This window comes from Gopherus flavomarginatus, chromosome 3 (genome assembly GCF_025201925.1).
Source record: "Gopherus flavomarginatus isolate rGopFla2 chromosome 3, rGopFla2.mat.asm, whole genome shotgun sequence".
Classification (NCBI taxonomy): Eukaryota; Metazoa; Chordata; order Testudines; family Testudinidae; genus Gopherus; species Gopherus flavomarginatus.
In genome coordinates, this window is record NC_066619.1 from 72,669,110 (window position 1) to 72,682,710 (window position 13,601).

At 35.3% G+C, this 13,601-nt stretch overlaps 1 protein-coding gene across 4 annotated transcripts in view; it reads left to right on the forward strand.

Annotated features, from left to right (window-relative positions):
* YTHDC2 (YTH N6-methyladenosine RNA binding protein C2) overlaps positions 1-13,601 on the forward strand; it is a 46,088-nt gene that overhangs the window by 9,058 nt on the left and 23,429 nt on the right. For all 4 annotated transcript variants that reach the window (XM_050945579.1, XM_050945578.1, XM_050945581.1 and 1 more), the window contains exons 6-17: positions 841-943; positions 2,106-2,262; positions 3,052-3,159; positions 4,393-4,541; positions 6,270-6,405; positions 6,866-6,992; positions 8,103-8,168; positions 10,925-11,103; positions 11,561-11,657; positions 11,744-11,831; positions 11,922-12,002; positions 12,662-12,744. In XM_050945579.1, coding sequence (XP_050801536.1) covers positions 841-943; positions 2,106-2,262; positions 3,052-3,159; positions 4,393-4,541; positions 6,270-6,405; positions 6,866-6,992; positions 8,103-8,168; positions 10,925-11,103; positions 11,561-11,657; positions 11,744-11,831; positions 11,922-12,002; positions 12,662-12,744 — 1,374 coding nt within the window. The remainder of the gene's footprint in view (positions 1-840; positions 944-2,105; positions 2,263-3,051; positions 3,160-4,392; positions 4,542-6,269; positions 6,406-6,865; positions 6,993-8,102; positions 8,169-10,924; positions 11,104-11,560; positions 11,658-11,743; positions 11,832-11,921; positions 12,003-12,661; positions 12,745-13,601) is intronic.

The window sequence follows — 13,601 nt, forward strand, 5'->3', positions numbered from 1 at the left end:
AGGTAGGTTAGGGATGGAGAGGTAAGATACCTTGAGGCTGGTTTTCTTCATTTTGAGAGACTTAATGGATTCCCAGCTGTTATCCTTTGTGTCTCCCTTTTCGGCTACGCTTTAGATGCCTGCAAGAAAAAAAACCCTTGCTAGAGGCAGATGTTAGTCAAGCATTTGTTGGGGCTTGAATTGGTGGGGAGAAAGTAGTAGCAGTCTCCCAAGCTATGCCCACACACCTCGCGTTGCCTATTGGAGGCACCAAAATGAGATGCAAGCACAATACAATTTTGTAGATATTCAAAATATAATCACTTGGGCTCTACTGACATGAGAGCTGAGATTCTGGAGAACAAGATGGAAGACTCTAGGGCTATGTCTACACTAGCATTTGCTGCAGTATAACTTATGGCGCTGAGGGGTGTGAAAAAGCCACCCCTCAGAGTGATGTCGGCAGGGCTGGATAGTTAAGCAGACCCGAGAGCTCTCTCCCGTCAGAGCAGTCACGTTAGAGAACTTACAGTAGCACACTTTCATCGCTGTAGTTCCACCACTGTAAACTCTTTAGTGTAGCTGTAGCCTAAAAAAGACTGGCTTGCAGGTCAGTCTGGTGTGACCCGGCTGATTTCCAGCACTGACAGTTGAAAATATTTTTCAGTGGTATAAGCTGGAAAGTTCAAGAGCATGTTTTATCTTACATTAAGGAGTCATTTCTTAGTGACCAGGTTTTTTGTTTTTTTTGAGTACCATTAATTTTTAATAATATAAAAGATAGATTGCATATTTTAAATTATATATAATTTATAACATTGCAAAGAACTGAATGTGTCTGTTTTATAACTGTTTAATTAGAGTTTCTCCAAAGACTCTGCTAACATTTTGCACTAACGGTGTATTACTTCGTACGCTGATGGCAGGAGACAGCACACTATCGACCGTGACGCATGTTATTGTGGTAAGAACCCTTGCGTGTTCATGTAGAGTGACATTCCAGAGCCCTTGACAACTGTGAGATCAGGCTTTATTTTTTCTCATTAATTGGCTGTATAGTATACTTAGTCTCAAATATTTATGTCAGCTGAGCAGAATATGAATCATAATTCTGTATTTGCTGCCTTTGACTGGTCTATATAGTAGTTCATGTGCTTGTTTGTTTTTCTGCATTAAAAATACTGTTTGCTAGTTTAATGGGCTCAGGTTTTTTAGTGCATATTTGAAATTAATAAGAGTACATAGATATATTGAGGGGAGGATAGAGTACTGAATTGTTTGCAACATTCTTTGGAACTAAATACAGTTAGTCTTAGGACAGCTCATGTTGATACTGTGGAGTCTGGTGAGCATGTATCAGAATTCCATGTGTCTCACATTTCTGTTTGCAGTCTACATTGAAGCAACACTTCTGTAAGCATTCCGTACTGCAAAGTGCTGAGCACTCTGGCCACAGTCAGGATCATGACCCTATTGTGTTAAGCACTGTACAAACATACAGCGAGGTCTTGCTCCAAAGAGCTTACACCAATTTAATGTGTGTTGCTTTAAATTGTAACAGAAAGAATAACAAAGGTAACAATCGTAGGAACACATGGGTACATAGAGCAAGATACCTTCACAATTTAATGGTTCTGAGTTTTTTGACTTTTTAGAAAAAGTTCAAGATGTAAATAATCTCTGGTCAGCTACCTGTGACTAAATTATACTTCATGGAGGATTTTGCTCTTATGATAAATGTTAATCTGAAAAGTTATTTTATAAAAATTAAATTGTGGGGATCCAGCTTTGTCGCCGCGATTTCCAGATCAGATTTGTTCAGTTATCGAGTAAGGAGATTGTTTTGCAACTGCCAGTTTGAAAACCCAACTGAGGATCTAAAAATCTAGCAGTGTTTTGTGTATCATGCATCATCTTTAATAGTAAGATTCAGCAGGCAAATTCTGCTCTGTGATACTTGTGCAAAATCCCTCCTCTACAGTTTTTTACTTCATGATATAGAGATGTATTTCCTTTGACAAATACTTGTGTAATTTATTGGCCATCTATACAGGTTAGCAGAGGGTACAGTTTTCTCAAATATTTTGATCCTGGATCTGGGATGTTTGCCCTTTTTCTTGTTACAGGATGAAGTACATGAGAGGGATCGATTCAGTGACTTCTTGCTAACAAAGTTAAGAGACATATTGCAAAAACAGACAACTTTGAAACTGATTCTTTCTAGTGCTGCCCTGGATGTAAATCTCTTTATCAGATATTTTGGAAGCTGCCCAGTGATACACAGTAAGTCAAGTACTAAATCTGACTAATTTCAAGATCAGTTTTTTCCTGACTAGAATTTATCTATCGCATTAAAGCGTAACAAAATATTTGAATAAGTGTTTGTTAAACCTATGACACTTCGGGGGGAGGGATAGCTCAGTGGTTTGAGCATTGGCCTGCTAAACCCAGGGTTGTGAGTTCAATCCTTGAGGGGGCTGTTTAGGGAACTGGGGTAAAGATCTGTCTGTGGATTGATCCTGCTTTGAGCAAGGGGTTGGACTAGATGACCTTCTGAGGTCCCTTCCAACCCTAATCTTCTATGATTAAGCAAATCAAAGTTGAAATTTTGTGCTGACACACACTCCTGAGCTTGCTGGATTTTGAAACATTTCTGTAACCATTGCAGATTAGTGCATTATTTTTATAGAGTATTTATATATATATTTTGTGTTTTAGAGATAAAGGAATAAAGTGGGGTATAAAGACAAGAGAATGAGTTCAGCTTGATGCAGAGAAAATTAGAAGCGCTAATAACTTAGAACGTGTAATTCCGGCTGGTATTTTCAACCTTCTTGTAAAATGCTCATCTGCCTTGACTCCACTATTATTAATAAAATGAACCCCTACCAAAGTTATAACTTTTTATTGAAAGAATTATTATTGTTGAATCTTTAAAATAGCCCTTAGAAATTTGTTGAAATCTTTTTCTTCTCCATACCAAGGCAGATGTATTGGTTCCATCATATAAGGATAACTAACGGTGGCAAGGAAAATCTAAAAATACTAAATATTAATTATTTCTATTTTCAGTTCAAGGAAGACCATATGAAGTTAAAGAGATGTTTCTGGAAGATACCTTACGAAGTACAGGATATACAAATAAAGAGATGGTAAAATACAAAAAAGAAAAACAGCGAGGTTAGTATATGTATTTCGAGCTGGGGAAAAGAGACATTGGTAGCAACTGTTTTCTAGTAGTAAAACATGGCCAACATTTTTGTTCAGAAGTAGATTTTTGTTCAAAATATTGAATAGTAAACTTCAGTGGATCAACCCAAGCAGTTTTTGGCCCTAAATGTTTTACTCTTTTGTGGTACATTTTGTAAAAACTCGAAATAACACCTAATTTCCTGCTGTTTTCTTTTTTACATTTTTTTGTTCTCCACTTGGTAAACATTGTTTTAATTTTTTTTTTTTACTGTTTCTAATGAAGCAGAATCCCGCATAATTCACTTGTTTACTTTTAGCTGTGTGAAGGCATCATAATATCAACAAATACTATATAGGCTCACCTACTATATAGGCACAACACAATGTCTGCAGTGCACAGAAACAGTGACTATTGATGTATAGGGGTTTTGTTTGTTTTTCCACTTGGTGGATATTTTAGAAAAGAAGAATCTAGAAAAACTCACATATTAACCAGTTTAAAGAAGACTGTGGTGAGGCTAAATAGACATACATGTCCCTATTTAAAAAACAACAACAACAACAAAACCCAACCCCAACTTATACAATGTATGACCTATTAACAAAATATCTTTTAAAACTTAACATGAGGCATAATTATATAGTGTACATCATTCATGTTGCTCACTTTGATATAGAAATGATAAATCACTGTTGACCTAGTAAAGCTTTTTATATTTCTGAGGAATATGTATAATGACCAGTTATGGTCTCCATTATGTTGTTTGTCTAGGAGCTATTTAATTCCTCTTGCTTGATCATTTCAAAAGTTTTCTACTTGCAGAGAAGTAAGAAATTTTGTGTCCATTCCTGTAATAATTCCTTACTTGGAACTCCTCTTCTGTTACAGTCTATAGTACTTTGTCCTGATCATTTGAGGATTGAGTCTTCTGTATATTATGGCTTTATTCCTTGCTCTTAAAGCAAAGGTTTGCAGTAATGAAACTTTGGAAGATCTTTGCGAGTTACTAGACACTGCCCCTGGATTTGAGCCAGCATTCTAACCAAAGGGTTGCATAGACAAACTCTTACTGTGTATGCTTTTTGGAAAGTATTTATGCATGGTAATGTCTCCAATACAATTTTAAAGTTAATTATCTTTAATAAATAAAAGTGGGTATTAAAATGTGTATAATAAAATGTTTGCTTATTAATGCTTTATTAAAATTATAAATATTTTAGAAGAGAAACAGCAAACCACCCTTACAGAATGGTATTCTGCTCAAGACAACACTAGCAAACCAGAATCTCAAAGGCAGAGATCTGTCCCAAGTGTGTCTGAAGAGTATGACTTGTTGGATGATGGTGGTGACACAGTGTTCAGTCAACTGGTATGGTTTTCTTTTTGTTATAATTCAATTTTCAAATATGCTATATCTATATCCTTTCTCCCCCATATAATATGTGGCTATAACAGTTACATAAGGCAATTTAATTTTAAGAAACGAATTATGGATAGATCCTATACACCTGTAGAAAAAGCAGTATGCTCTGCTTGAAATGTTAACAGTATTATTTAAAATGGAAGACTTTTTTAATCCCTTGGTGGCAGGAGTGAATGAATATCTCTCAGAAGACATCGCATTGCTAAGAACAATGAATTAATGTTAAAATATTATTATGGTCACAAAAGTGACTGTAAAAATCTTATTGACTCAACACATCTGCCTCTCATTTGTGTCTTCTAAGTCGTATTTGCTTGCTTCAGTGACAAAACAGTTATATTGCGTATACTTGTGTAGTGACCCATCCCTTTCAGAGTTCAAGTTGAACTGGCAGTACTGGAAAAATCATCTTTTTTGTTTGTAAACTAAGCTAAGTAAATAGGGAAGTCATTGAGACAATAAATGGATCTGTAGGGACCATTTACAGTTAATCTTTAATGTATCACACTCTTAAATAACATTGGCTATTTATCTAAATGTCTGACAGAATATACTTGATGGAAAAATGCAATAAAAAGTTCAGATTTAAGGCCATCCTGACAAATGTATTCAAGTACAGATTAAAGGTATTTTTCATTAAAACTTTGTACCTGCCACCCAATTATCATCTTTGCTTAACATATAGTGTTTGTTATGTAGAAAGATGGGACTGCTTATAATAGTATGTCCTTTAATCATAGCATTTTATTCGTTAAACCATGTTATAGAAGTCTTACACTTGTATACATTTGCAAATAAGGGACTCTTCCTTTGTAAGTAGTATTAGGAAGGGAATAAATGACACGTTCACATGCAGTAATTGCCTGAAGTCACTTCTTCTTTCTTTACAATCCTCTTTGCAGTTCCAAATTAGTTTAATTTAGATGGCATTGTTTGTAGTCTATTCTTAACTGTTGTGTGTGTCTCAGTCTTGAGTGACGATGTGAAAATGAGTCCTGATCTCCAGTATTATATGGGTATTCATCTGAGAAACTTTCAGCTCCTTGAAAGTGTTTGTCACAAAATTGATATAGTACAGGGCTGAACCAAGCATAGGCTACAAATACAAGTGTACATATAAGATTATAAATTTTATAGTTCTGCATGTTTAGAGACAGTGATGTTTACAGTATTGTGTTTAATAAATGTAGAAAATGGGTTTATAGTGAAATTGTTGATATGGAGGTTTTTTAGAGGGACACAAATGCTTTTAAATGAAAAGTTTTTATTTCAGTTGCTATTTAGAATATTTTCTTCCACTCTTTTACAGATAAGTGAAAATCACTTAACTGTTTGTTAAATCCTTATAAAGCATTAGGTCATATCCTATTTTAATAACTTATTTTGTCTTTATTTAGATAAAGTGCCCTACCATTCTTGTCCTTTTAATAATAATTTAGTTTGAGGACGTGACTTTTGTATGCCGCAATTCCAGTCATTATGAAAGCTGGAAACTTGTTTTCCTGTCATAGTGTAGAGGATTGGCATAGTATCACATTATTAAAATAGTGAGGGGTGGGTGAGTTGGAGGGTGAGTGAGAGTGGGTGTGTGAAGAATGTAAAACATTAAATTAGCAACTGCTTTAGAGAAGATTCAAATACTTTTTGTTTTTCAAGTCTGTTATCTTTTTTCAGACTGAAAAAGATGTGAATTGCCTTGAACCATGGTTAATAAAAGAAATGGATTCTTGTCTCTCCGATATATGGTTGCATAAAGATGTTGATGCCTTTGCTCAGGTGTTTCACCTTATCTTAACTGAAAATGTCAGTGGTAGGTTTCTCTTATTTCTCTAAGTAAACTTGTTTTTCTTACTGGGCTGTGCAGCTTCCTCCAGAGACTTTTCAAAATAAAAAAATAATGCAATGAGTTAGAAGTGCTATGAATTCTACATCACTTTTAGTTTCTCAATTTTTGTTTAATTTTACATTAAAATATCTCTTTGAGAATTGACTTAAGATTTGTATGGTTAATGGATTGTGTCCTTGATTATTGATTATTACCACAGTATTCTTGAAGCGTACATATTTTTATAGAATCATTTTGGGTAATACAATGAGGACTGACAATGGGAAAAAATGAATCTTTTGGTCCTACATCCAGAAACTAATCTTTCTGTAGGTGGGTGGAATTTAGCAGTGCTGCTAAATATAATGTTTGGAGGAATCAGTAACACTGTTTGAAGAATTTCCTTTTTGCCCAAAACACTAATGTTTCAATTTTTCCTCATTAGTTGATTACAGACACAGTGAAACCAGTGCAACTGCACTAATGATTGCTTCAGGGAGAGGTTTCTTAAGTCAGGTAGAACAGCTGATTGGAATGGGAGCAAATGTCCACAGCAAATCATCCAATGGCTGGTAAAAACCAATTGAATTCTTTCAAAATCTGATTTGTTTGTTTTCTAAATAGGCAAGTTTTCAGTTTACAACCAGGAATAATTGCATATTTTGATAATGTTACGTATAGTCTTGACAAACTAATTTTTTTTAAATTCTACCGTTTTCTTTACTCTTTCTGCCTAATGTCATTTCTCAATTTCAAAAGGTTTTCAAAATATTTACCTGTAAAATCTTTGCTTTGGAATTGTTTTTAAGTGTACTGGCATATGGTTCCCCTTCCAATGGGCCTAATCCAGAATCCACTGAAGTAAACAAGAGTTTTTCCATTTACTCCAATAGGCAGTGGACCAGGGTCAAAATGCTTTGCCATTTGTATTAATTGGGAGCTATATATGCAAGACTGAAAAGAGAGTACATGGTATTATTCGGACCTTCTTTCTCTTCAGGAATGACTTGTGGTACTGTCTGTAAATATAATATCTCTTGACTTTCACACATCTGTAACCATTAATTCGTTGTTCTAGTTATTAGAAAAGATAACTTAGGATCACGGTAGATCGTTGTAATACAAAATGAAGTAGGAATTGGTCTACCATTGGATTTATATCAGGCAGATTCTGATACCAGAAACATGCAAAACATTTGATTTAGGGAGAGAAGGGTAAAATTGGCTTTATAAGGAGATAATGAACAGGAATTTTAATTTTAAAAACCAAATCTTTGAGCATATGAATCTCTTAGTCTTCAGAGAATACTAGGTGTGCCATTTCAGAAAACTTGCCTGTGGAGTATAGGCAGTAGTGAAGGAAAAATACAAAGTGTGACTCAGTATCGCACATAGGCTTATGTTTTTCAACAGAAGAAGAGAAAAATTATTTTTCACTATAACTTGCTTGTACTTGCTCTTGCACAGAGCTGGCAAACTTACTTTGAGGGGATTTCTGTATACTGTATTATTTGGATATCATGTGCTTTCAAGTGTGAAAATATCTAGTGGATACTACAGTGATGAGAGCACAAGAAGTGCACAAGTGTTTTAAAAAAGGGTACATAGAATCTGTAGTTGACTGATATAAATAATTTGTAATTCTGAATGAGACAGTAAAGAACACTTTGTAACTGTTGCAGGATGGCTTTGGATTGGGCTAAACATTTTGGACAGACTGAGATTGTAGATCTTCTGGAATCTTACAGGTAAGGTATTCCTGCTTTGCTGAAACAGTTTTTTAACATGTAAATGAATTAAAAATGTAAATGAATATTCATACATAACTTTAATGGGTACAACAATGTTTCGTTCTCTAGGTTCTAAAATCTGGCACAAAAAAGCCAATTTGCAAAATTAGGTATAATAAATCCAGAAGATATTCTTGCTTTTTAAAAAGTAAACCTCCTGTAATAAGACTAGGTGGTTTAAAAATATATATCAAATACATTATAGCAGTGGTTCCCAAACTTGTTCCGCCGCTTGTGCAGGGAAAGCCCTGGCGGGCCGGGCCGGTTTGTTTACCTGCCGTGTCCGCAGGTTGGGCCAATCATGGCTCCAGGCCAATGAGAGCTGTTGGAAGCGGCGCGGGCCGAGAGACATACTGGCTAGGAGCTAGACTAGACATGATAAATCGATCCCCGCTGGATCGATCGCTTCCTGCCAATCCAGCTGATAGTGAAGACATACCCTTAGATGAGCTATAAAACAAATCAACTTGAGCAATATGAAGGGAGAAAAGACACTTACAGATATCTATTCAGTGCATTTCACTTGCACTTTGGAAATATCATTGCTGGCATAGCCAAGTTGAACAAATGTAAAGTATTCCTAAATTTCACAAGATATTCTATTACAGAGACTATTTGACTATGTATGTTGTTTTTTTCATGCATAAATGTTTTCTATAAATATTTTTGTTTGAATGTGCTTTAGCCTTGGTATCAAAGAAAAATAAATATATCAGACTGGAGAGTAGGAGGAAATTTCTAAGGCTCTGTCCTCATAGTTTTTTTATAAGGGTGTTTTTTTTTCTGTCAAAATTGTTTAGTTGGTATAATCCTAGGGTGGGCACACGTATATCAATATAAAAGAGCCATTATAGCTTATTCTCCTTCTCTATGGGCATAGCTATCTCAGTATAAGGCACCTTTATACTGATACAAGTATATTCACACTAAAGTAGTTTTGCTTTAACTGTACAAGTATAGTTAAAATGCTACAATTTTTATGTGCGGACGAGGCTTTAGAGTCCAAGTTAAATCAGTTCAGCTCTTCCAGAGTAAAAGTCCTCTAGTTGAAATGGGATTTAGCCATTTTGAAACTAACATGCAACATAATGTAAACTACATTTCTGTTTTTGGAATATTTTATTCAAAACGTGGTTTTCACTGTACTGTCTTAGCATGATATTATGTATTGACAATATATGCATATATAATATATACACTGGAACATTCAAAAATAATAGTTTGAATCATAGAAGCTCTCTGGTTATGATAAAAGCCTTATTGGTTTTAGATCATTTTACTACTGGTAAAACGTAACTGTTAAACTGATTTACCACCTACTCAAAAAACTGCAGCTGGGTGTTTCTTTAACTGGGTAGAGCTACATGCTGGTGGGGAAAAAATGCATTTTCCAGCTACTTTTTTCCTTTTAAAAGGTAAATTGGGTGACTGGCGTTAAAAACAAGTGAAAGTATAACCATTTAGAGCCCTGATTAAACAAAGCATTTCAGCTCATTAAGCATGTTAAGTACTGAATGGCACTGGCACTTAAATCACTGAAGTCAGCGAATAGTAATTTGCTGTTGTGAATATTCTGTTATTACCTACACTATCTCAAATATTTCAGTATGAAATAAGAACTAGATATCGTGGTAGTTCTGATCTTATTTTGAATTCATGGCTACAGGGAAGCCTAGTTGTCTGATGCACACTTCCACCCTTGTTTCTTGAGGCATAAGCTTATTTTATGTAACATAAGAACATAAGAACGGCCATACTGGGTCAGACTAAAGGTCCATCCAGGCCAGTATCCTGTCTACTGACAGTGGCCAATGCCAGGTGTTCCAGAGGGAGTGAACCTAACAGGTAATGATCAAGTGATCTCTCTCCTGCCATCCATCACCACCCTCTGACAAACAGAGGCTAGGGACACCATTCCTTACCCATCCTGGCTAATAGCCATTAATGGACTTAATCTCCATGAATTTGTCCAGTTCTCTTTTAAACGCTGTTCTGGTCCTAGCCTTCACAACCTCCTCAGGCAAGGAGTTCCACAAGTTGACTGTGCACTGTGTGAAGAAGAACTCTTTTTTATTTGTTTTAAACCTGCTACCCACTAATTTCATTTGGTGGCCCCATGTTCTTATATTATGGGACCAACTAAATTACTTTTCCTTATTCACTTTCTCCACATCATTCATGATTTTATATACCTCTATCATATTCCCCCCGCACCCAGTCTCCTCTTTTCCAAGCTGAAAAGTCCTAGCCTCTTTAATTTCTCCTCATATGGGACATGTTCCAAACCTCTAATCATTTTAGTTGCCCTTCTCTGAACCTTTTCTAATGGCAGTATATCTTCTTTGAGATGAGGAGACCACATCTGTAAGCAGTATTCAAGATGTGGGCGTACCATGGATTTATATAAGGGCAATAAGATATTTTCCGTCTTATTCTCTATCCCCTTTTTTATGATTCCTAATATCCTGTTTGCTTTTTTAACTGCTGCTGCACACTGTGGATAGTCCTCTGAAGACATCCACGCAATGACTCCCAAGATATTTTTCCTGATCGGTTGTAGCTGAATTATCCCCCGTCATATTGTATGTGAAGTTGGGGTTATTTTTCCAATGTGCATTACTTTAAATTTCTCCACATTAAATTTCATTTGCCATTTTGTTACCCAATCACTTAGTAACTCTCTGTGCGTGTGTATGTGTGTATATATATTTCAGTGCTTCATTAGAGTTTGGAAATCTGGATGAAAGTTCTCTAGTGCAGGCAAATGGTGGTGATCTTAGTGCAGAAGACAGAGAACTATTGAAAGCTTATCATCACAGTTTTGATGATGAAAAAGTGGATCTGGATCTGATAATGCACCTACTTTACAACATCTGTCATAGTTGTGATGCTGGTAAGCATGTATTAAAAATGTGTGTTTAGTAAGTTACAGGGGAGTCGCATCTTATGCAGGGGTTAGGTTCTGTAGTCAGCGTGTAAGGTGAAAATCGCGTATAGTCAAACATTCATTGAGTGAAATGGTGGGTGGAATCGCCCACACCATAGGTACAGTATTTAAATTGTTATTTTTCTCTTTTGTTTTGTTTTGCCCAGTGCGTATAGTTGAAATCGCGCAAGTTAAACGCGTCTGTGATGCGACTTCACTGTACTGTGGATACAGCTTGTTTCAGATGTATCAATGATCGCACTTGTCTTTGTGGAATAGTATTAACTACATGCACTGAAGTATTGCATGTAAATCCTTTGTCTATTTACAAACACATGTTACTGGAGCATGTTTTTCTGTGATTTAAAATGAGTTTCCTGTGTAACGTCTGTATGCTACTTTTTTTTTTTCTTTTTTTTTAAAGGAGCAGTTTTAATTTTTCTTCCTGGATATGATGAGATAGTTGGCTTAAGGGATCGCATTCTGTTTGATGACAAGAGATTTGCTGATAATGCTCACAGGTAAATTCTTTAGTTTCTGTTGCTGATTTTAATGCTTCTTAGCATCAAAAATATATATTTAAATTGCACTTCTATTTTGCCATTAGATATCAAGTTTTTATGCTGCATTCAAATATGCAAACATCAGATCAGAAGAAGGTGCTAAAAACTCCACCTCCGGGCATTCGCAAAATAGCAAGTATCAAATTACTTTTTTCAGCTGTTCACTTTGATTTATGCTGTCTTCAGTTCTACAGTTACTATAAAATAACTTTATTGTTGCAGATTCTTTCTACTAATATTGCAGAAACCAGCATCACAGTCAATGATGTTGTCTTTGTTATTGACTCTGGCAAGATGAAAGAGGTATAGTTGTGTAAACTTTGGGTTAATATTGCTGAAAGAAATAGTGCAGAGAAGTGTGAAGTGGTACATATTTTAAGTAAAGATGTTAACAGTACCAGTAGGAAAACTTTATTAGCAGGATTATTACTGGCACATGTAACTGAACTTTTTGAGGATTCTTGAATGCAAATCTTTTGACAACTAAAATAATGTTATAAATGTTTAGTATGATTGTATTTTGCACTCAAATACGAAATTTAGGAAAATATGGTAATAATTTACAAATGTGGCAAAGAAGAAATAAAATTTGATCATGTACAATAACAAGATGTTTATGCTTAGCCCTATAATAAAGCGAGGGGAAATAAAACTCACTTTCTGTGCTATACTAGGCATTATAAGTGAAAAGAACCTGATAGCCAGAAAAATTACTTTGAACAGATTTTGGATTTGACTTTAATTTTAAAAAGGCCTATATATTTGTAAAAGAAGAGAAGTAGGTTCTAAATAAACACTTGGTTATAGTTAACAAGCTTTAAACATGCCCCGGTCCAATTACTGTAATTATTGTAGTAGAATTTGTCTTGATAGTTTAGGTAATTTATTTGTTGCTTTGTTTAATGTACCCTAGTAAATCTATCTCTTGCTCTTGTGATATGAATTCTACCTTAATATTGTAGAAGTCCTTTGATGCGCTGAACTGTGTTACCATGCTAAAAATGGTGTGGATTTCAAAAGCCAGTGCCATCCAGAGAAAAGGCAGGTAATGTACATTTCACATTGAATCTTATTTCACAGACATTGAACTTTGTATACGTTAAACGTGGCAAGGAGGCAGACCTTTGCCTTTATAATAGGAAGTATTATGATGTGAACTATCAATGAATTCCTTTCATCCAAATACAATTAAAATAATTTAAAAACTTTGTCTCTTTTATAATATTGGAGTTACTACTATAGGGAAAACATTGAGACTCAAATCAGGCTTGAATAACTTTAAAAGATTTCACCTAACCAGACTTTTGAATTGGGAAAATCGTTATAATATACAAGTCTGATATAGAAATTCACTTATCTGCTCTTTTATTCACAATTCTGAGGGTTTGTCCACACTACAGATGGAAGAATTCTTCTGTTGACCTTGCACTGTCTGTGCCAGGTCTTAGGTCGACCTAACTATTTTTTCTCAGGGGTGTGCATTTTTCACATCTCTGAGTGATGTAGCTAGGTTGATCTAAATTTTTGTTGTAGACCAGGCCTTGCTGTTTGCTGGTTTTTGATAACATTTGGGCCTTATTTTCACTTATACTACAAGCATCACTTCATGCTACTCTGGGAGTGTAAAGGGTCCGTAGAAGGTGTAAATGTAATTTTCACTCTCTACTTTAAAGCCTCTCTTCACTCGTAGAATCATACAGAGTTTAAGGCAAGAAGGAATCACCAGATCATCTAATCTGACCTTCTATATATCACAGACCCTTACCACTATCTAGCAACCGTACGCTGCTGCCAGAGTCATTAGAGTTGATCTTAGTATAATTGACAAATCTAATTGTATTTAAATCAGGTGTTTCTTCCTGAAGAGTTTCCACCTGCTCCCTTTTGATCCTGCAACGGAGT